Here is a 24793-nt window from a genome sequence, read left to right as displayed (position 1 = left end):
ATCATGTTAAATGTACAAAGCAAACAAACCCTTAGGAGAAATAATGTTTGGTGAAAGTTGTTAAACATTCCCCAAACTGCCCAGTCTATGGTTTTCTATCCCCTCCCAGGGCCTGGCCTGGTGCAACGATTCCGACCAGACTTCAAGCGCAAATTTGCAGACTTCTTTGAAGATGATACTATATCGGAGTACATCTACCACTGCAATGCACAGAATCCCAGGTGAGGGCAGTTCCCAGAGTCAGATCGAGGTAGACAGGTTTGGAGATAAAACTCCAGCTGCTGGAAAACTCCAGAACTGTCCCAGGATCGTTCTGTGCTGTATTTCTTCTTCCACAAACCTTTCATTCACTTAGGGAAAAGGGAAACAGAGGCATTAGCAGCCTTGATCATTTCCAGAGGCTTCCCCAGGGATAGGCACAAAGGGATGGAGAAGATAATAGAGTAATTAAAATTGCTGCTGTCTCTAGAGGAGGACACTTACTCCTCCCTGGAGATAGGCAGTTAGCCTGACAGGCAAGAGTCCGGAAAGCTTTTGAAAAGATCTTTTTTTTTTTTAATACTAAAAATGTGATATAGACATGGTATTTTTATAAAGGCAAAAAAAAAAGGAAGGAAAAAAGTCTTCTGTCCCATATCTCAAATGTCCTTGTTATTTGCAATCTGAGATATCACATGATGTCGCTTCAGAGAGGCTCCTAACACATCTTGCTTTGCACACACGCAACTATAGAATATACTTCTGCAAATTGAATTGCCGATTGAGAGAGTATGCATTTTAAAATTTAACTATGTGCACCTAGAAATACTTATTATTGGGATAGGCATTCCTTCCAAATCTTTTGGAGATTTCAGGGTATTCCCAGAATACTGAGAAGCTCATACGTATGACTACTCACACAACAGGCCCCACAAAGCCTGCTGATCTGAAGTCTTGGCAGCTGACAGGCAGGGCAGAGGCAGGGAGGTAATCTTCCCCTCAGGCCGTGCTGTGTGAGTGGCTGATACCAGGAGGCTGCACTGGTGGCACCATGGGTGGCACCTCCTCTGTGGTGGCCTCACCCCAAGCTATTGGGAGGCATCTCAGGAGCCAAGGTCCCTGAATGCAGCAATACTGCCCCACCTCATTCCAGCCCTATCTGGGTCACCCGTTGTGAGCCAACACTGTGAAGAAGAGGGAGACTTGCATTCCAGCAGTACTGTCTGAGCATTAGCCTCAAACCCAGATAGCTTTCAGGCAGCGTGGGAACTGCCTATCCATCCAACATTCCTCATGAGCTCAGCTAATTGAAGGGCCCTGTTTAGGCAGCACTGTAGAAACTCAGCTCAACAATCAGCTAGCCCCCTGTTTCCAGCTCTCGACCCCCCTTTCAGCCCCCACTGGGCTAGGTGCCAGTCGCTTGAGGCCCCACAGGCCTACCCCTAGCCTTTGCCTCGGAACATATCCCAGTCCCAGACCTAGCTCTGTTTAATGAATGGCCTCTCAGTCTAAGCCACAGAATATGTAATCACGGACTCATTCCTGTTCTGGAGGAAGCGGTGATGACATCAGTGATAACCAGTCACCATCATTCAATTTTATGACCCCCTGAGGGTTTTTGAACTGTAACCCTGACAAGTTCAAGGCAACTTACCATTCCCTTGGGAAACGTGAAATTTGGCCAAGGTTGGGCAAGGAGACGTTCGTTTCACCTAAATGTGGGGGCTTTGTACATATTTTCATTTTCCTCACAGTGACCTAATAAGGTGGTATAAATTCTCTCCCATTTGTAGATGAGAAAATTAAGGTGTTTTCTGGTTGCATGACTTGCTAAGAGAGTATAGCCAGGATTTGAAGTCATGTCTCTGACTCCAGAGTCCCTGATTTTCCCAGTACGCTGCAATGTCTTAAGGAAGAACTGTTTCTGGTGGCCTGTGTGGAACTTAGGCTCCCTTCATCCCACGGGTGGGAAGGAGACCAGGGATAAATAACCCGAACAGGCTGAACCTGATAGGAGGCAGTCCCTCCTCTGCCTCACACAAAAGCTACAGACCAGCCCAGAAAGCAGCTTCAGTCCCAGCCTTGCAGACCCCTCATAATAATGGTTCCGTTAGCTCTACCTAAGGAAATGACCAGAAAGCACCGTCGATTCGATTGGCAGTCATTCATTGCTTCTCACATAGCGAAAACTGCTGCTCTCCCAGGTCCTCACAAAACTGACGTTTCATCTCAGAGTCTCCTCAGGAAACACTTTGTCCTGCTGTAGTACTCGCTCTTCGGCATCCACGTCAGATGAACTCCTTGACCTTCTCCCTCCACCTCCAGCAGGCTAAGTCCCTCGTCTGTGTCTTCATGACACCCAGCAACCTTTCATAATTCTTGGGAAATTCTTGGGAAATTTGAAGTTAAATAATTAATCATGTAATTCGTTGCTTCATGACTCAAGTGTGAGCTCCAGGAGGGCAGGTCCCACATCTGTCTTATTCGTATGTCCCCTCACTCCACTCAGGGCATGACATATAAATATTTGTTAAATAATATTAACCCATTGCTTCTTTGGATAATTCTCAGTGCCTTGGGGGTTTCTATAAGTGTGTCCCTCTAACTCGGTTCTGTGATAGGAGGCGTCTGGAGATCAGTCCTGTCTCCTAATCTTATCAGTATTTAATGAGTCTCAAACCCAGCGTCTGAGAGGAATACCAAGATGATAAAGATACTGCCCCAGCCTCTGAAGAGACCGATAGGTCTCTCTCTCTCTCTCTTTTTTTTTTTTTTTTTTTTTTATGCTGCAGGGTTTATTCTACTAATCGTCTCACACTGTTTTGCTTCTTAGTGGTGAGACAGCCTTCAAAGCCATGATGGAGTCCTTCGGCTGGGCCCGGCGCCCCATGTTAGAGCGAATTCACTTGATTAGAAAAGACGTGCCCATCACCATGATCTATGGGGCCAACACCTGGATAGATACCAGCACGGGAGAAAAGGTGAAGCTGCAGAGGCCAGATTCCTATGTCCGAGACATGGTACGTTGGCCGCCCAAGGAGCAGGGTTGAAGTGAAAAGGCTGTGCATCGAATGCCAGCACATGCTGCTTCACTCTCAGCATGGACGAGCACTGGGAGTAGAGAAGGTGAAGGAAGAATCAGTGGAGGAAAGAGGGATGGACAGATTGAGATGGGGCAATGGATTTGAAAGGGTTGGCTCTCTGCCATTTCATAATTAGGGGCCTCTCACTTCTGTGTAGCCCGATTCAGCAAAAAGGCAGGTTCTGGTCCGGTAGCCAGGCACGGACATCATGCCGCCACTCTAGCCCCGCTGTAATTCCCACTCAAACCCAGAGCTGTGAACAGTGGAGTGAGTAGTAGAGGCTGCCATGACACCTCCCCAACACACTCTTACCTTCCCATTTTTCTTACCCGCCTTCACCCTTGTTTGCTAAGGAGTGTGCTTAATTAGGCTGGGTGCCTAGTGGGCCCTAGTTTACAGGACCGGTGGGTGAAATGAGTAGATCGGTCGGTGGTGGGGCTAGCATGGAAGGCAAGATACAGTGAACGGCCACGGGAGAAGGAGAATGGGATACCTAGAGTCGTTGGCTCCCGCAGGAAAGTGCCAAGGTCCAGGGAGAAAAGCGGACCATTGTTTCTGATTAGTGCACATGGGTGATGGGCAAGCAGGTCTCAAGGAAAAGAAATGATGTAATAGCTTTCCAGTGCCCAGAGTAAAGGGCTGTCCTACCCTGGCGGGTTCCTCTCTCCACAGGAGATCGAGGGTGCTTCACACCACGTCTATGCAGATCAGCCACACATCTTCAATGCTATGGTGGAAGAGATCTGTGACTCGGTTGATTGAGCTACTCTCCTTAGAGGAAGAGGAGAAAGCCGGAGAGTCGCTCTCACCTCCCTGTCTGCTTACTCACCCTTCTGTCCTTTCCTCACCAACTAACGTGCCAGCCAGGCAGAGTCTTGGGCTATCCTCACAGCAGGAACACAGTAAAGAGCACTCCTGACCCCATACAAAAGGCTGGAGGCAGAAGCCACAAGAGGCCTTGAGCTCCCCACCTCGAGGAAGAACATAAAGGGTTGCTTAGTGACACCCCATTCTCTCCACGCCAAGTGTTACCCAGATAGTGGTTATAGAGGGCCTGTACCGAGCCACACTGCACCGAGCAAAAGGGAGGGGGACCTCTCTTCCCCTGGACAAAGGAGAGGCTCCCACAACCTTTCCCAGCTCTGGAATGTCTGTGGTGGAAGTTTCCACACAAGAGCATTGTCCTATTTCATCAGCCCCTGGCCCCCGTCCCATGCCAATATTCAGGGTCTGGTTGGGACCAGTTCCCACTTAACTACCAAGAGCAGGTCCTGGAGTTTCCATGTTCTGCAGAGCCCCTCCCATGACCAGAGTTGTCATATCCAAAGCCCTCATTAACGGATCAGGAACAGGCCAAAGCAGGACATAGCTGGCCCATGGTCATACAGCTCTTTTCCAAGAGAGCTCAGATTAGAACCCAGGTCTGCTGACACCCAGTGCTCATTGCAGACTCCATTTGCTAAGGTTCGAGACAGGCACCATTGCTATGGGGTAACGAGCCAAGGATAAGCCCATCTCTGCCCCACATTCCAGCCCCTTTGCGCAGGGGTGCTGCTGTCCTGCCCTGTGTCTCTGCCCTGGCTGCCTAAGCTGGGTACGTTCAAGTGCTTCCTTCTACGCCCCCTCTTATTCCCAACAGGGAAGCCCCTGGGCCTCCCTCTGTGCCTTGGGCCCTGAAGCCCCACCTCTAGTATAGAGCAAAGATGGCCCCTACTGGAGAGAGCAGGGAAAGGCCCTTCCACCCAGGGCCGTGTCTGGATTCTTGTGCCCGGCAAGGTTTTTATACCTGCCCCCAGAGCTGAGGCCCTCTGGAGCCCCTGCTCATGGTCCAGTTTTCTGTTTTCATCAGCCACAGGACGGTTCTCACTGCCTGGCCCTCCATCCCTGCCATCTGTCACCCTTTCCCAGGGTCTGCTTCCAGGCGCTGCTGTGAAGTTCTGGGCAGTAGGCTGGGCCTGGCCCCAGAACCAGGGCAGTGCCTACCTGCTCCTTCACTTTTGTAAAGCCACCTTTCACCAGAATAATATTAACTCCTGGTGCTTTGTACTACTGGTCCAGCTACCTTGGGCTCCTTTTCTACATTAATAAAGAAATGAGTAAAAGCTGTTGGCAGTGATGCTGTTTCATATTGCTCCGACAAGAGAGCTGGGGTGGTGCTGAACAGCCCCTGTGATGCCTGAGTTAGAGAAGGAGGCCTGAGAGGTACCAGCTTACACGCCTTTCCCTCTTCCCTTTAGCACGGCCCTCACCCTCTAGATCATGATTGGCACAGGCCATCTCAGCCAACCCCTTCAGAGAATAAATCGGGAGTGTGGATGGGCCAAACTCTGATTCACAGAGGAGAAATAGGCAGAGCTGTGTGCTCCCTGCTGCTGAGTAAATCGCCATCTTCCAAAGTTCACCCGACATGAGCCTTCACCCGGACTGTGCCTTACAGCGTGTTCTCCTAACTCCTACTCATTCCCTTAGATAGTCCTTTGCAGGAAGCCTGTCTCTGACCTCCCAGGCGTATTCAACGGCCTCTTTTGTAAAACTCAAACGTGTAGTCACTTGTTTCATATCCATCTTTCATTCCTAGATCATAAGCTACTTAAGGACATGAGGCACATCTGGCACATGCCTAGTTCATGTTCAATAAATGTTTTCATTGAGCCAGAAAAGTGAGATATGCCAAGCATTCAAAAAAATGTTCAAATCATTACCAGTAGTGCCCACTGTGTGCTGGCTGGCTCCAGCTAGGCTCAGAATTCCATAGCTCAAAGTGGCACCTCATGATGAATGAATGGATGATCGAATGATTGGAACTCCTGGCTATAATTACAAAACTCTGATCCATCCCGAGACCCTGTGCTTTCTCTGTGACTGAAGATTGCCTAATTGCCAACTCAGCCGTCTGGAAGAGAGGGCAGGTATTTAGAGCTTATGGCATGCCAAGAACTAAGGCTACAATAGTGAAGAAACTTGGTCCCTGCCTTTACGGGAAATTACATTCTACATGGAGAGGCACACTTCCTCAAATTATTATGTAAATCAATATAAAATTGTAACTGAGAGGTTGAGAAAGCCTTCTTCAGAAGTAATGACAGCTGAGCCTGAAGGAAGTGCAGGTGAAGGGAGGGGAAGGAGTATCTGGAGAGAACATGGTGTGCAAAGGCCTATGAGCAAGAACGATGGCTGTGACAGGAGGCTGGGGAAGTGGATGGGCACACGCCCATGTACTCCCTCCGGCCATGAAAAGGATGTTGTGGTGTTCATCCTAAAATCAATGGAAAAAAATAACGAGTAGTTTCAGGGTGGAGTGGGAAATGTGACAGAATCTGGTTTGAGACGACCACTCTGGAAGCCCTGTGGAGTACAGATGGGAGGGGCTTGAGTCCCTGCAAGGGAACTTTGAAGCGACTACAGTGTTCCAGGCCAAAGATGCTGGAATCTTGGACTTGGCCAGTGGCTAGTGGGCACACAGAAGAGAAAGATGCAAGAAATGTTAAGAAGGTAAAATCCAAAGAACTTGTCAACACTGAACGACACTACCACCCCCCTGGAGAATGGGCCAAGTGAGGCAGTAGTGACCAAACCTGCTCACATAACACAACAACCTAGGGTATTTTTTTTAAATGTAGTTTTTTGGGCTATATTCCCCCAGAATGTGATTCAGTAAATCTAAATGGAGTCTGACCATGACATCTTCATTTAAACACAATTCCTAGGAGATTCTCATGCCCTGCTGTCTGCAAGCACTGGTCTAAGCTACCCTGGGTCTCTGATACTTGACCCAGAAGGCTCACATGGAGAAGTAGGGTCTTTGGCCATGATGGCCTGATTTTCCCAAACCCACCACAGTGCAAACACACTCCTCAGGAGCAGGTGCAAGAAGAGTCTGAGAAAGGTCACCCGGAGTGCTCTGTTTATACAACCAGGTGCGCGCGCGTGCGCGCACACACACACACACACACACACACACACACACTCCATCTGACTGGGCCATTGCTAACATTCCCACAGCTAGGACTAAGAACAATGAACTATGAACACACCACCCAATCAGCACCTTTCCTGATATGTTCTTGTTGCGTCCAGCAAGTGGTAAATCCTGCCACGTCCAGCGCGGCCCTGGAAAATAAACCTGAGTGGGAACGGTGGGAGATGAGAAAAGAAAGAAGACAGAAAGTGGGGATCGGGAGGTCCGCTGCCCACTAATGATGGACAACAGCCCAGTTTGGTTTTTTGCAAGCTGCTTTTATACAGGAACATACGATTGCTGGCTTGTGAAGTTTCATAGCAACATTGTTTCTTCTACTTTCTCCAAGACCACATTTTCTTACGGCCTTCAGCCTATCTAACTACCCGTGGCCTTATTTATACTATCTTGTTCTCAGGAGGAATTTGTGGAGGCGAAGTAACCCTTGGTTGCCTTCGCAGTCTGCAAGGACCTTGTCAGCTTACAAACCGCTCTCCACATGTTCTAAGGATTTACGCAATAAACGGACTCTTCAAAGGACTAGCAGTTTACAGGGAGAGATTCCACAAATAGACATAAAAGACTGATTAACCCAAGACCAGGGAAGACGTTCCCTGTTCAGTGGCTAACAGAAAATGTGTTAAATTTAACTTCCTCCTTGGGATAGACAACAAAATATATGTACTAAAAATTCAGTCTGGTGTCATTGCCCAAAGGATGAGAAAATCTTGACGAATACATCTCTCCACTCTGCTATCTCACCCTGTAAGCCCACAACTACAGGTACCACTCATGACCAGCTAGAACATAATCCAATTGGCTGATAACAAACACCTTGTCCAATGAATGGTGCAAAACATCTCTCTTCTTATAATGTGACCTTTCAATTCATACAAAGTTCTCCTTGGAAAAGATCTGGGCTCTTTCTCTAGAATCCCTCTCTATTCTCCTCTTCCCCAGGGTCCTGGTCTGTCTTGCAGAAGCAAGTGAGACACTTGAGATTTTTGAGGATCAGTCCCAACCCCATCCAAGTGAAATAGCTCAAGACAAGCCATCTTTTCACTTGCTAATATTGACTGTTTTTTATAGCATAAGTTCAGCACTGCTAAGAAAGTCTTTGTCTTTATTCTACTAAGTAACCATTCTTCACTTAGGGTTGAGGAAGAAAAGACAATCGCCACCTGACACTTTTTAGAGAATAACACATTCCTAGACAGAATGCTAAGGGGGTCGTTGATGCTAACAAGTGCACAGAGCCCTCCCTCCAACCCAGGAAAATAAGACCCCCTTCTCTGGTTGATGGCTCCATGAAGTGCTAGAAGGAGCCCTCTGCAAATCCAGCCTTGCTAACAGTTAGGTGCTCCTTCATCAAGTGTGTTCTGAGGTCTGATGTAGAGTTTGTTATAATTCGGCAACCTCGTATTTCATTTGATACATATGAGAACCAATTCCACAACCAGAAAAAACCTGGGATATACTAGTTAGTGACAAGAACTCTGAAGGACTTGGGGTTGTAGGTGATGTTCTTATCTCTTCTGTTTGACTTTGAAAAAGAAAAATTGTGAGGCTGAACACCTGACAACTAATACCGTGCCAGAGAACAGGATTTTGGGGAGGGCTCGTGACATATGACAGAAAATCTATAGGCTTCTGATTAAATTATAACATAACTAACACAAAAAACAGGCATCATATACTTCCTAAATTTTTAAGGAAAAAGTATCCAAATAACACTGCAAAATCACGTAGCAATGATTTTCCTACACGAGTCTGCAGACTGCAGCTGGTCCATGACAAAAGATTTCTGGTCTATGAGGAAATAAATTTTTTCAATATTTTTAAAATCCGACATATGTCTTTTCTAACTTTTTTAGAATTAAACTATTGTTTTTTAATGAAAATATGTTGATATTCAAAGATTCTTTGGGGGTTGGGAGGAAATATTACTTCTTATTGCCAAACATCGATTTCAGGGATTTCTTTCTTGTAATTTTGATTAATTTTAATAAAATCCTAAAGTCTGGGAAGTATTACATTATAGAAAACAAGAATGAGAAAGGAATTTTATCATAAGAAGAGGTGGAACTCATGACTGAGAGGATGACTATGGAAGGATAACATTGTTCAGATGAAGCTGATCTAATTAGTTTCAGCTGTAGTGTGTATGTCAAAAAGGAAATCACAAAACTGAAACTGGAAGTGTATGGATGGAAATGAAAGAAGAAACAAACAGGAAAATAAAACCCGGCAGAAGTATGGAATAGATGTTAAGATAAACAGAGGACATGAGTGATGCTTTTTAAATTCAGATTGCAAAACTGATCTGAGGCAGGATACAGTAATGCCAGAGGACCCAAGCATCAAGACATTGACTCTAAGTCTCCTTCTGCCGGAAGCAGAGCACCTGGTAAATCCCTGCCCTACTGACAAGTTCATTTACTAGAATTTTGAAGAAAGATGGTCAAATAAATTTTATAGATTTCAGGAAGTCAGATTTCAAAATATTCCAAGGAAAATTACCTAAGGGGCTCAAAAGGAACAATAAGCTCTCAAATGTGACATTTTATAGTTTTGTCCCAGAGGAAGGAAGGGGGCTTCACCAACCAGAAAACTACATTGCTTGTCTTCTAATGAGATCAAACTATTGGCAGAGATGAATATCAAGTCTCTTACACTGAAAGACGAACCAAGCAATTAGAGCAAGGACAGTTTGTGTGAAAACATTAAACCAACATGAAGGGTTTAGTGGACTAAAAGCTCAGTATGAAGCGGAAAAGGGGAAAGCTGCCCAAAAAGCTAATGTTAGGTCTCAATCCCTGCGTTGGTAGGAGACGCAGTGGTTCCACTGTTCCCTGGTTGGAGTGGGGGTTCAATTCTGAGAACTTTTTTCCTTTTTTAAGTAAGAAATACATTTTCATTGTAGAAAAATGAGAAAAAACTGTCCATGATATATTACACTATGCAGAAATAACCACATTAAATACTTTTAATGTATATGTGTGGATACATATTCTGAGAATATATAATACATATATACACATACTGGTTATTATATATAAATATATACTTACTAGAATGAAAGCATACTGACAAAGTTCTTTATGAAATTTTTTAAACTTCTTTGTTATAAATCTCTTTCTACATCAACAAATACAGCATTTAATAAATATATTATTATTCTTAATTGTATTCCATTGCTTAGAATTGCCATAATGTATTGATCCAATTTTCTATTGTTGGATTTTAGAGTGCCTTCTGAATGGTTTTATATTATACACAATGTGTTAAGCTCCATGGACAATTTATTTTGCCCATTTAACCAATGATTTCCTTCCTAGATGTGAAGTTGCAGGATTGAAGGGTATGCAAAAAATATTAAGGCTTTTGATAAGCAATAAAAATAGTTTATACCAAGCAATCAGAAAAGAAAAGGCAACCCAGCAGAAAAATAAATGTTTTATTTGTGTGTACAGGGCGAAAAATATGAATAAACAATCCACAGAAGATATACAGATAACCTATGAACATTTGAAAAGATTCTCAACCTCACTAGTAATAGAGGAAATACAAAAAAAAAAAATGAGAAACTATTTTTACATGCAGACGGGCAAAAAAATTTTAAGATTGACTATACCTGGTAACATCAATGGGGAGAAAGATGGACATTTCATACAATGTTGGTGAGAAAGGAAATTGTTACCACATTTTTGTAAAAAATTTGGCAGATTCTACCAAACTAATCTACTGAAATTTAATCTATTGAAATGGACATACACTATAAGCCATGAGTCCTAATAGTAGGAATTTATGCCAATAAATTTTAACACTGTTAACAAAATACTAGAAACTTGTGTCCATTGGTTATAAAAGGAACATCTAAAAGTAAATTATGTAGTTGTATAGGTAGTGACATAAAAAGATATTTTAAAATATCAAGATGCAGATAATTCCTGTAACACTGTTCCATTTTTGTAAAATAAAAAGTATGTGTGTGTGAATAAACATGCATATTTCTATAAACATAGTGTTTGCTGCTAAAGAGGGAAATTGGCTGATAGGGCTCTCCTCTCACAATTTACTTTGTACACTTCTGCACTGGCTGATATTTTACAACAAACATTTACTTTTATAAGTAAACTTGAAAATTAAAAACAAAAAAAGCTCTCCAAGTCAAAGTGATCCTAATTTTGATTTACTTCCATAATGTCAGTTTCAGCAGTAAGTTCCCTGTGGCTTTGAAATGTGTATAAATCTTTTAAAATACGAAAGAGGCCTCTGGCTAGCTTTGTGATGCAGGATGTCTTTTTTAAGGACCTGGGAACCATCTCTTTAAAGTGTAATCATCAAGGAAAGTAGCTCCTCTATCGCCCAGACCCTGCAGAAGGGTAGGAACCTAATTTCAGTGGACTGCTCACTCCTGAACTATCTCCTGTCCTAAAGATATGAGTTTATTTTCTCTTAGAGATAGCCAATTAGCTAAGATGGTAACCCCAATTACCAAGGGAATTTAGGATGTGTGGCAAATGGTGCTGTCAAGTCATCTTACTTAAGGACTAGCTATTTAGTCTTGACAAAATGTATGTAATTTGTTATATCTGTCTTGCAATAAAAAAGGACAAGATTTCTTTTTGTCTTCCCAATCCTTTAGAGGATTGCCTGTGATCCTCTTCACATTTTGGTTTAATGCATATTTCGTAGTAACTTTGTTTTCTTTTTCTTCTGCCTTTGTGGAGAGATTTTTGGGGTGGCAGATTTTGTTTTTAATTGCATTTCCCTAACAGCTGCCGAGCGTCAGGCAGCCATACAACTTTGAAGCCTGCAAGCCCCCAGCTTCTGCCTGCTGCAGCCTGGAGCAGCCCTCTGGGAGGTTAACAGATGCCACAGGCAAATGGGGGAGCATTATCATCGTCTGGTACAGTCTCTGCATCTCTTGGTTCAAACTCTCAAAAAAAGAGTCACCTGTTTACAAAATTTATTTGTCTCCGTCAAATCATATGGGTCATACATAGATCACTAGTCAAGCAATGGGTTGTGCCTGTCCTCAGTCAGATTGTCCATCCATGAGCCAATCAACAAAGGCTGAGGAAACAGGGCCATGTCGTACCTAAGAAAGTGAGCGTGTTGGATATCATAAACATGTTCTATTATAGTAAGCAGTATTATTAGATAACACAGACTACATATATCCACCACAATCATTACAAATGTCCACTGAGGAAAAACAATGGATTATGGGATATGACAGTGGATTGGAAAATAATAAGGTTATTCTTTAAAAGATTCCTAGAGAAGATGAAAGGCAAGAGGGTCCAGACAGAGGGGACCAGGAAGGACTTTGTGACAGTTGATAGAAGAGTTGTGTTCAGGATCCATAAAGAAGAAGGGCCAAACATGTTGGAACTTTAAATAGGACACAGGCTGCAAGGCCCTTCTGTAACTCTTAGAATATTTAATGTAGATGGGACTTAGAGATCAAGTCCAACCCTGACACACTTCACTGTGGGCCAGAGTGGCTGGTGACACAGTGACACAGCTGTGGCTGCAGAGTTCAAGTTAGAACAAAGGTCAGAGGTCAAGTCCCTGTCTCCAAGCTCAGTCTTGTTTCCACTATAGACCTTTCAGGATCCCTTTGCTAGCTCAATCCTTTGCTAAGACCAGTCCCCTCTTTCTGCTCCTGATTTGTACACTGGTTATGTGGTGGTGAAGATGAAGAGGGACTGGCCCCTCCTTAGTGATTTTTGTAAGAGGACAATTTGCTCCTCGCTGTCATCATCCTCTTCTCTAAAACTGCTTGAACCCTGACCCACACGTCCTTGAGGACCCCCAATACTGTGTCATTCCTTAGAGTATATATAAAGGGGTTGAGGAATGGAGTCACAACACTGCTCAGTACTGAAGGGAACTTTTGACCTCCAGATAGTCTTTCTGCGAGAGAATCACATAGATAAACACTGTGATGCCACCAGAAATCACGACTATTGTCAGGTAGGAAGCACAGGTGTTAAAGGCCTTCTTCCTTCCACTTGAGGAAGGGATGGGCACTATTGTCAAGATGAAATACACATAGGAATAGGCCACAAGGACTATGCAGCAAAGGATGACAGCAGAAAAAAATATAAAATCCATCAACTCAATGGCAGTGGTGTCTGCACAGGCCAAGGCCAGCAAAGGCCCACTATCACAGAAAAAGTGGTTAATGATATTGGAACCACAGAAGCGCAGCTGTGAGGTGAGAATGTTTGGAAAGAGCACAGATAGGAAGCCTCTCCCCCAAGAGAACATTTGTCCATTATCTGTGTCATAGCTATGTTCTCTCCATTTGTGATTTGCCTTTAACTTTATTTGAGGGGATCTTTAAATAAAGAGAAACTCTTAATTTTAATGTAGCTAAATTTATCAACATTTTCTTTTTTAAAAAGTACTTTTCTGATCTTTAACAAGTTTTTTTTTTTCTACCCAAAGGTCAAAAACAATATCCTTCTATATTTTCTCCTAAAAATTTTTATTTTTACATTTAATTTGTATGACCATCTAGAATGAATGTTAGTGTCAGATATGAGGTAGGAAATCCAATTTTAAGTTTTCCCTATGTGGACAACCAGCAGTGCCAGCTTCCTTTCACCTCTGACATATATCAGTGTTCCATATTTGTGTGAGTTTATTTCTCAGTTTTATATTTTGTTCCGTTGGTCTTTTGGCTTGAATTTTACTAAAGAAGAAAGAAATATAGCCAATAAATGTGCAAAAAACAATACTTGATCTCAGTAATTAGAGGATGCAAATTAGCACAATAACAAGACACCATTTTACCACCACATATGTAAAAAAGAAAAGAGAAATAGGACAATAGCAAGTACTAAAGAGAATATGAATCCATAGAAATTCTTTTACATTGTTGGTGGAAGTGTGAATTTATATTAAAGAGGAATTTTCTACTCAAATGGCTAACCTTGTAATCAGCTCTTTGTTCTGCTTCTGTAGACATGCTAGCCACATAGGCCGAAGGGCAGGGTGACCTCAAGATCAACTGAAGACTCACCCTCCCCTTTGCTTGTTCTGTCTGGATAACAGATGTATCCCCTTTGCTTGTTCTTTATTGCCTTTGCTTGTTAAGCCCTATAAAAGCAAGGTTACCCCTGAGCTCGGGGCCCAGATCTTCAGAGCACTAGTTCTTCTGGGACTGAGTTCTCCACATCTCTAAATCTCTCAGGGTGACCTCAAGATCAACTGAAGACTCACCCTCCCCTTTGCTTGTTCTGTCTGGATAACAGATGTATCCCCTTTGCTTGTTCTTTATTGCCTTTGCTTGTTAAGCCCTATAAAAGCAAGGTTACCCCTGAGCTCGGGGCCCAGATCTTCAGACCACTAGTTCTTCTGGGACTGAGTTCTCCAAATCTCTAAATCTCCAAGTGGTGCTTGGTTTCTGCAACATTTCTGGAGACCCCAGCGAGATTCCAACCACACCGGCCCTTTGAGCCGCCGGACCGGTGGCTCGGCCAGGCCAGGCCGGGCCAGGCTGGAGGGGCTTCGAGATGAACGAGGAGGCACGCCACCTGATAGTATTCTGGGTTCTCTTTCGGACCGGCGCTCAGCCTCTCCAGACTGCCGAGCCCTGACCGGACTCATAGGAGGGATGGACCAACTCACCGGACTCATAGGAGGAATGGCTACAGGATAAGGTAAGGCCCCAGGACTCAGCACCCCAGTCAGGTCCCATCTTCGGAGGGAAGAGAATTTTTATCATCTCCTAAAGTCTTCAGATAGAAGACACAGGTCAGGGTCTTCCCAATGGGAGAAGACATCAGGGTCTTCCTGGGGTGCGGCAGGGTGGGGAGACAAAGGTCAGGGCCTTCCAAAAGTGGGAAGGCAATGTTTTAACCTCTGGTGTGTGAATGCGTGAGTGAATGAGCAGCCTAGCTGGTTTGATTCTGTCAGGTACAAATCTGTGGCTCCATGGCTGGGCACCCATAAGTTTCCCTAAAGGCTACGGAGTCTGAGTGGGCTTGTCTGCAATTCTGTGGTACACGGCATATGGTCCAGGGAGACTTTGTACTAGTGTCCAATCGTAAGTCACAAAGCTGAGTCTGCTACGGCCAAGCGTCATCTAAGCTCCTTCGGGATGTGGACAGATGAGCACCTGAGTGGTCTCCTCTTTGGAGGAGGCACCCACCCTTGTTTGTCTTTGTGCCACCAACACAGGAGAGGGATACACAGGAAGGGGGGACAATTAATTACTGATTCGGCTTAAGAATTGTCTGTCTAGAAATGGCCCTTTGACATAGGGGCCCTCTGTCAAATTATTTTCTTGAAATTTTAAGGTCTATTTTCCCCCTCCATTAGGAAGCTCCCTAAGGCAATATGGGTAGAGATTCCTCTAAGCCAACTGTCTTAAACTATATATTGAAAAATTTAAGAAAGGTTTCCCAGGGGATTACGAGGAAAAGCTGACCCCAGGAAAACTTCGTACTCTTTGTGAGTTTGAATGGCCTGCCTTCAGGGTAGGATGGCCTTTGGAAGGGACCCTGGAACTCCCCGCTGTTAGAGCTGTGTACTGAGTAGTGACAGGGACCCCTGGAAATCCAGACCAGTTTCCATACATAGACTCATGGTTGCAAATCGCTACTATAATGCCCCCTTGAGGCCAGTTCTGCACAGCCAGGGACAGAGTAAGGTATTTGTGGCCCAACAGACTCAGGGAAAGGACAAGGAAGAGCCAGCAAGAGTCATCTACCTCTCTTCCCACCACCATACATCCCAACAGCTCCGCCAGTCCCTGCACAGCCACTCTACCCCTAATTACCGGACAGCCCTCCACCATCAGTGCCTTCACTGCCTCAACAGCCTGAGTGGCCACCAAGCCCAAGTCCATGGTGTCTTCGCTCAGCCATACAGCCAGCCCAACAGCCTGCGGCCCTCCAGATGCCTCTCCAAGAGACGTGAGGCCCTTTTGAGATTAGCGAAGATGGCACACTCCAGCCAGGCCGCTCTGTCCTCTACCATCAGCCTTTCAGCACAACTGACCGCCTCAATTGGAAGGAACACACCCCGTCCTATTCCATACTTATCAACCTACCTGGGATGACTGTTGCCAACTCCTCCTAACTCTCTTCAACGCTGAAGAATGATACCAAATTCTGGCAGAAGCACGGGGGTGGCGCCAAGGATGAGCACCAAACGGTGCACTAGACCCTGCAGCATGGGTCTTGGGAGCTGTGCCTGATGCCAGGCCCAATTGGGACTTCAGTGTCCCGAACAGAAGGGAGTCTCTTGACAGGTACCGGCAGGCCATACTGCAGGGGGTGAAAGCTGGGGCCAAAAAGCCAACAAACATGTCCAAAACGGCAGCGACTGCCACAGGGCTTCAAGAACTCTCCCACCCTGTTTGGTGAAGTGCTGGCCACAGATCTTGCTGCCTTCCCTGGAGATATTTTGAACTGCACTCTTCCAATATGTAGATGACCTGTTTCTGGCTAGTCCCACCCAGGAAGACTGCTGGAAAAGTACTAGAGCCTGTTGGCCCTACTCTCTACCATGGGATACAAGGTGTCATGGAGGAAGGCTCAAATCTGCAAACAGGAGGTCAAATACCTTGAGTTCATCATCTTAGAAGGACATCAGGCACTTGGACACAAAAGGAAACTGGCCATCTGTTCAATAACGTGACCAAACACTAAGAAAGGGGTCTGAGAATTCCTAGGGGCTGCTGGATTCTGCTGGATCTGGATGCCAGGTTTCCTTGAAATTGTCAAGCCACTGTACGAGGCCACAGCTGGGTCCAGTAACAACACCCTGGAATGGGGCTCCAGACAAGAAAAGGCCTTCGGAGAAATAAAGAGACTTTTGACCAGTGCCCCAGCATTAGGACTACCAAATGTGACGTGGAACTTTAACCTCTTTGTACATGAGAAGAATCACACTGCACTGGGAGTCCTCACACGAACAGTCAGGCCATGGCAGTGCACGATTGCATATCTGTCCAAATGGCTAGTTCCGGGGGCCTCCATGCCTCCGGGCCTTAGCTGCTACGGTAGTCTTGGTCAGAGAAGTAGACAAGCTCACACTAGGACAGAATATAAATGTAAAGGTCTCCCGTGCATTAATGAATAATCAGGGACACAAGTGGCTGACCAACGCCAGGATAACTCATTATCAGGGACTGCTTTGTGAAAATCCACGTGTCCACCTTGAGACTGTGCAGACTTTGAACCCTGCTACTTTTCTGCCCACTGAGGAGAGACCTCCTGACCATGATTGTGAAGAGGTCTCAGATGAAGTTAACTCAAGCAGGGTGGACCTGACTGACATTCTCCTTCAGAACCCAGAACTAGTATTGTTCACTGATGGGAGCAGCTTCATCCATGAAGGACAGCGCAAAGCTGGCTACGCAATAACAACGACAGTTGAGGTAATCAGAGCTGAGGATCTGCCACAGGGTTGGTCAACAAAGCGGGCCAAGCTATGGGCACTCATCTAGGTGCTGTAGCAGGCTAAAGGGAAACAGGTCAATATCTATATGGACTCAAGGTACGTCTTTGCTACTTTGCATGTACATGGAGCTATGTATAAAGAGAGAGGACTACTCACGGCAGGAGGAAAAGAAATCAAGAACAAAGAAGAAATCCTTCAACTGTTAGAGGCAGTCTAGAAGCCTTCTCATGTGGCAGTCATTCACTGCAAGGTTCCACCAGAGAGGAACCACCCCTGCCAGTAGGGAAAACCAACTGACAGACGAAGCTAAGAAGGCCGTCAACCAATCAAGTGCCATAACAGGTCCTGAGCCAGTCTCCAAGGTTCTCCTAGCACCAGAATTGCCTCTATCCCTGAAATACACCAAGGAAAAAGAACAATGGGCCTTAAGTGGAAGGGGAACCAAGAGAAAGGAGGGCTGGTGGGAGCTTCTAGATCAAAGACTCTTTATTCCCACTGCGGTGGTAGCTCAGCTGGTAACACAACACCATGGTTGACTCACCTAGGGAAGACCACTTTAGAAAGCCTGCTATTTCATACCCAAGCTCCCAACCCTGTGCATCCAGATCAGTACTAGATATGTAACTTGAGCATGAAACAATGCCGGCCAAAGGCCAAAATCCAATCTAGGGGTGCAAACAATTGGGACTATGCCCTTTGAAGACCTAAAAGTAGAATTTACTGAAGTCGAGCCCTGCCAGGGCCATAGATATCTGCTTGTGTTAGTTTGCACCTACTCCAGATGGGCTGAAGTTTTTCCTACACGCACTGCATGGGCACGAGAAGTAGCTGGAGCCTTGAGGGAAATTGTTCCAAGGTATGAACTACCCCGCTCTATAGGATCTGACAACGGACCTGCCTTTGTGTCTGAGATAGTTCAGACTCTGTCCAAAGCTCTGGGAATCAAATGGAAGCTCCACACAGGTTACAAACCACAAAGTTCAAGGAAAGTTGACTGCATGAACCAGACCCTCAAGACCACTCTAGCTAAGCTTTGTTAGAAACCCAGTTACCTTGGATTGACTTGCTGCCTTTGGCTCTACTCCGAGCACAGTGCACTCCAAGGCCTTCGGGCTACTCCCCTTTTGAAATCCTTTACAGGAGACTTCCCCCAGTGATAGTGAAGCTAAAAGGAGACCCTTTACTAATAGCTGACCTAGAAATGTCCCAACACCTTCAGGCCCTAGGGAGGATCCTCTGCCACATCACCCAGGAAACTCTAGAAAGAGCCCCTATCCCCTTAGGAAATTGGGTCCCCCCCTATCAGGAGATGAAGTATGGGTTAAAGATTGGAAGAAGGAGTCACTCCAGCCAATCTGGACTGACCCTCACACTGTTATATTAGCAACTCCCATTGCTATTAAGGTTGCAGGTGTCACCCTGTGGATCCACCACAGCCGAGTAAAGAGAGCGACACCTCCGGAAGAACAGGAGACTTGGACTGCAGAGCCTCTTCCTGATCAGCTGCTCTGAGTCACATTTTGGAGGCAGCAGAGATCCACCTGAAAATCTTTGGCCCTGCTCTGGCCAGCCCTGGAAGCTGGCCAGTCTATGCATGACAGAAGCTTGAGGATCAACAGTCCAGACTGTTCAGATGTATTGTTTTATGTTAATCAATCTGGTATAGTTAGAGATGCAGCCAAGAGGCTTACAGATAGAGAGCCTTAAAAATCCGCCAACAATTGAACTAGTCATGGGGGTGCTGGTCCAGAATATGGAGCTGTGGATTCTGACTTCTCCCACTTACAGGTCCTCTTCTCATGTTCTTCATAGCTCTCCCTATATCCTGAACTGTCTTGTCAAGTTTGTCTACCTCTGAACCACCTTTATACCAGCCCCTAGGCCAAGAAAATCAAGAAGTTGATGCCCTATAAGAATTAAAGGGCATCAAAAGAGGAGGATTAAAGAGGAATTTTCCACTCAAATGGCTAACCTTGTAATCAGCTCTTTGTTCTGCTTCTGTAGACATGCTAGCCACATAGGCCAAAGGGCAGGGTGACCTCAAGATCAACTGAAGACTCATCTTCCCCTTTGCTTGTTTTGTCTGGATAACAGATGTACCCCCTTTGCTTGTTCTTTATTGCTTTTGCTTGTTAAGCCCTATAAAAGCAAGGTTACCCCTGAGCTCGGGGCCCAGATCTTCAGAGCACTAGCTCTTCTGGGACCGCCGGCATAACAAACCTGAGTTCTCTAACTCTCCGAGTGGTGCTTGTTTTCTCGCCAGTCTGATTTTTCTGCAACAATATAATCACTCTGGAAAATAATACCTCATTACCTTGTAAATGTGAACATTCATATGATCTGCGACCCAATAATTCTACTCTTAGGTAGAGAAACTTGTACATGTGCACCAGAAGATAAACTAGAAGATAAACTAGAATGTTCACAGTAAAAAGAAGGAGAGGAAGGGAGGAAGGAGGGAGGAAGAGAGACAGAGAGAAAGACCTATGTCCAATGGTAGGAGAACAAACAACTAGTGGTATGACCACAGAATGGAAGATTTACAACAGTGACCTGAATGAACCACAACTCAATCAACACAATAAATTCTAGAAAGGATAGGAAAAAAAGCAATTTCAAAAGGCTATGCACAGTTAGATATTTTTTAATTTAAGTTTAAGAACAAACAAAACTAAATAATATGTTGTATAAGCATTGCACGGTGTAATAAAATATGGTTTAAAAAGGAAGAGAAGGGAATGATAAACACAAAATTCTGAACAGGTGTTACCTCTGGGGCGAGGAGGCAGCGTGTGAGCTAGGGGAGGAATCCATATTAGTAACTGTCCATTTTGGATTTGGGTGGTGGGCTCAGTCGTGTTCAATATATCATTAAGCTTTACAATTTAGATATAAATAACTATCCTTATTATAAGGAAGGTAAAGATATCCTTCGATACATGTCAAAATTTATACTTAAACAGCTCTTGATCTTGAAGAGACATGAAGGAGCCTGAGTTTAGGAAAATCACAGAAATGAAGGAAAAATTAAAGGAGAGCAAAGTTTCTTTCATAGGATATTTTCCCTGGGACATTAGTCTGGAAAGCAAACCAAATGTCAAAGAAAAAGATTCCAGAAACAATGTTAAATAAGCCTCAGAAAACCAAGAGGAGTTAGCCTAGACCTCTCTGCCTGACAACATCGAGTCAGAATTCTGTATCAGCCATTCCTACATGGAGTCTGTCCCCAAGACCTGTTCCACCTCAGTATAGTCATGTCACATGGACGGTCTCTCCAGCCAACTCACTGTGTCTGTATTGCAGAAGGATAATTTCTTCTTTAGAAGCTTCCTTGTGATATAGTTTACATACCAAGACTGGACAATCACCTCACCTTTCTAAACACTGCACATGAATCTTCACATGACAAACAGGAATAATGCTCTTTTTCTCATCTTTTCCACAGCCTGGTTGGGATGCTCAAGATGGAAAATAAGATAATTCATACAAAAAGTTTTAGGAAATCATAAACCATCATATTAAGTGTTGCCATTATTTCCAGAAGCTCTGCTATTCTGCAATTTTGACAAAGAATAAATCCTGTTCTCTTTGTCCCTACTGAGATATTGGCTATCCCACCCTAGAACACTATCACTTCTGCCCTGGGATACGTTTGATCAGCTTTGCTCCTTGGACAGCATATCTAGTTGGCTACAAAGAGTAAAGACAAAAAGAAGATGCTTCTCTACATGGGAATTTTGCTTAACCCTCCTTGCCTGGGACTCCCAGAATGAAGAAACCACCCCTCTCTCCCCCACTACTTGCATTCTAAGGGTCAGCGATACTCAGAGCAATGCTCACAGAGGGGACTTAGCAATACTCACATTAGCCTTGATGAGGTAGACTGGCCACCCCCAGCATGTCCTGCCCACATGGCAGCCTGGGCTTGGGCACTGTCACTCTGAGGCTTCTACTGCCACAAACAGACTCTGCACTCTCAGGGTTGAAAGGGGCAATACTACAGAAGGGTTTTACATTTGGGTCCTGTGCTTGGACCCCACTGGGGCGGGGCAGAATTGGCTCAGGTGAGAGCATGCACTTTTGGAGAAGGATCCAATCATGAGGGAGTCCTCAGGGGCACAATTTGCAAAGCAGTCCCTGCACGATGAGCCTGAGCCTGAGGCCCCTGAGGCCTACTTAGGAAAAGAAGCAAACCCAAACATGTCTACACTAGCAAGAACTGAAGTCAGAACACTAGCCAACATCAACACAACTGGAAATATCTCAGAGGGCCTCACAGTGCACAGTCCTCCATCGACCCCTGTCTCCAGTCCCATCATCACGATTGTGTTTATCCCTACCACTCCACATTACCTCCTCTCCATCATCTAAAGTATTACTATCAATATGCCAAATCTTCAGTAATCTTCCATCATCCAAAAGAAAAAAACCAAGCTGCTCAGCCTAGCACTCCTAGTATCCCCTTAACATACTCCTATACACATCTCTTACTTCAGTGCAACCACTGTCTTTGCTCTGCCCCAAACTGGCCTTGTGTCCCCATGCGTCTTACCATTGAGAATGTCTTCTCCAGCCACCTAATCTCAAGAGCCCAGCTCTTGTCCCTCCTGCTCGAATCTACACTGGGTTCTCCGTCTCTAGACTTACTTTTCCTGCACTTGAAATCAGGAATCCACAGTGTAGAACTTGCGTGTTTTTAAGTTTTTTTAAATTTCAATAGAACACATATACAGAATAGCACATAAAGCACAATCTCAATGAATTATCAGAAAGTGAACACACTCATGTAACCACCACCCAGGTCAAGAGATAGAATGGTACTAGCATCCCAGAAGTCCGTTTCAAGCTTCCATCCCAAAGGGAACAGTTGCCCTAATTTCTAACAGCATGGGTTAGTTTGGCCTGTTTTTGAAATGCATGTAAGTGGAATCATGCATTGTTTTGTGTCTGGCATCTTTTGCTCAACATTATATTTGAGAACTTCAACTGTGCTGTGCGTGACTCATTTTCATTGCCATATATTTTTCACATTACACACACACATACTTTTAGTCAACTAGCTTGAGTGGAGCCCCTGTTTTTTAAATTCAAAGTATCACTGACTAAGAAAACAATAACTCTTTTCTAGTCAGCATTATTTTTTAAGATCCAAAGCAGAACTCTTACTCTACAGAAATTTATTTAACATGAATGACATTCATAAATTATTAATTAAGCCACACATTTACTATAAAGGTCAATGACTTTAGAACAATACCTATCCGAGGACAATCCTTCCAGAAAGTTTAAGGCTGCCACCTTATCCTGCTTTAACTCCATCTACTCCCATGCCTGCCTTACCTTTACTGGAGCATATTAGTGATCTGGCAACAGCCTAATTATAATAGGTGACAAGGACAAACATATCTAAAAATATTTGTCCTTGTCACCTATTATAACGTACTCGCAATTTTCATGAGAATGCTACTCATAAGTTTTTTTTAAAGCATTAGCTTCGCTACATAATTGTTGTTTTATATTAGTCACCATGTCCTTCCAATTGTATATGATCATAGAACCATAGAATTTTCAAGATCGGATCCCAGTACCACAGCCTGATCATTCCACAGATGGGGATAGTAAGTCAGGTCAAATGAACTGCCTAAGGAAACAAAGCCATCGAAGGAGTAAATCTCAACTCTCCTAACTACAGCAGTTTGGAGGAGAAGAAAATCAGTGAAGGCTGTGAGTGCATGCACAGGATTCATGAACGATATGAGATTAATACTGAGCCTTAGAGTCTTTAGATAGGGGGCAATGAGCACTGGAAGGTGAGTAGAAAGGGCCAGCTACTGGATTAGGTTACCGCTTATCATGGAGCTATATGACTCCCTGAAGGCAGAAACTAGATTTTAATCATCTTAGTATTCCGTAGGCCTAGTACCACGTAAGGGACATGGAAGAGGCTCAAACATGAGTGAGTGAGTGAGCAAGTAAGTGGATATGAAACAATATACTCTAGAAAAGTTTATGTAGAGGAGAAAAAAAGAATGGAAGTTCAGTGAAGGTTTCCATTAAAAGGCAGGAGAAGGAGTCACCACTGGGAAAACAAGGAGTGGTCAGAAAGCAAACCAACATAAACAGTCATGCAGTGTTAGCAAGCAGGGGAGGAGAAATCCAAGATGGCGGGAGTGCCAACAGTATCAAATACATGAAGAGGTTATGAAGAACAAGAATGAAGAAAAAGTTATTGAGCAATTCAAAATATAATATGGCAAAATGTCTATTACTAAGCTAGACCACTAGCATATTTTGGCTGGGCAAGAATTGGAGTTCCGGAGCAGCTAGGAAGAGTAGATAACATCCACCCCCAGCCTGACACCATTGACTTGCTCCCTAAGCCCTCTCCTCAGAGCATCCACTTACATTAGTGCCTTGAATTCTGAAGCAAGTAGAGGTAAGAAGTGCCCCCTCACATCTATTTGCATATATAAATTTGCATATTAAGTGAGGACTAGAACTCTGACCCTCATTTAGATTCAAGGACCTCAGCGTCTATCAAGCACCCTCTTGGAACACAGGAGACCCTAAGATACTCAGTAAATGCAGCACGCATAAATAACCCAATGCTGACCTCGAAGGAGCATTTAAAATGAATTGGTATGAAAGCCACAGCAAAAGCTGAGTAGCAATGTAAGAACTCTCAAAATGTCACTTCTCATCTCTTTGCTGCAACCACCGTTGACCTGACATGTCTCAGATTACCAGACTAGGTCAGGACCAGAGGGTTAAAGGAGTGAAGCGCTCATACTTTTGTCAGCCCTGGCTTTAAATGTCGAGAATAGTAACAGAGATGTCACTATTGAAGCCTCTTGAAGTGCTAACACCGCCAGCATTTGCACACCTCAGCCTGGCTTCTGCCAGTCAAGTGCGGGTTTGCTTCTGCTCTTTACCACTTAATGTTTATTGACACCTCCTATATCTCAAGCACTTTTAGTAGATGCAGTACACACATCAGAGAACAAGCCCAGTCCTTACTCTCCAGGAGTTGAGAGTCTAGAGCAGAAGGTCCACAGATCAACTTCAGGGTTTGCTGGAAAATCCCTTAAATTATATGCAAAATAGTGTATCTATGTAGATTGGAAGGGAGGGAGGGAGAGTCAAATTCTCAAATGGCTTTGTGATTCAAAAAAGGTTAAGAACCGCTGATTGGGAACCACTCATTGCCCTCCTTTTTGAGTTTTTGGCAAGCGTCCAAGCTCTGATAGCACTTCTTTGGTGTCTCCTAACCTTTTGCTGTGTTCTGACTGGCCTTCCTCACCAGGCCCTGTCAGACTCTTGGCAGTAGAGAGGTAAGCACACTCGA

General features: G+C 44.5%; 2 protein-coding genes across 3 annotated transcripts in view; one reads left to right on the top strand and one right to left on the bottom strand.

The window, feature by feature from the left end:
• Nucleotides 1–5168, top strand: part of ABHD4 (abhydrolase domain containing 4) — a 17653-nt gene extending 12485 nt beyond the window's left edge. For both annotated transcript variants that reach the window (XM_006913620.3, XM_015590705.2), the window contains exons 5-7: nt 110–221; nt 2813–2999; nt 3735–5168. In XM_006913620.3, the coding sequence (XP_006913682.1) occupies nt 110–221; nt 2813–2999; nt 3735–3824 (389 nt within the window). In that variant the 3' untranslated portion in view covers nt 3825–5168. The remainder of the gene's footprint in view (nt 1–109; nt 222–2812; nt 3000–3734) is intronic.
• Nucleotides 5169–12748: 7580 nt separating this feature from the next.
• On the bottom strand, nt 12749–13302 carry LOC112481184 (olfactory receptor 6J1-like). The gene is given in 2 exon segments (XM_025048005.1): nt 12749–12927; nt 12930–13302. Coding segments are annotated over 2 exon segments (552 nt in total).
• Nucleotides 13303–24793: the final 11491 nt, after the last annotated feature.

Source organism: Pteropus alecto, unplaced genomic scaffold (genome assembly GCF_000325575.1).
Source record: "Pteropus alecto unplaced genomic scaffold, ASM32557v1 scaffold335, whole genome shotgun sequence".
NCBI classification, from domain to species: domain Eukaryota; kingdom Metazoa; phylum Chordata; class Mammalia; order Chiroptera; family Pteropodidae; genus Pteropus; species Pteropus alecto.
The sequence above is the reverse complement of the archived record's forward strand: the minus strand, read 5'-3'. Positions and strand labels throughout refer to the sequence as shown.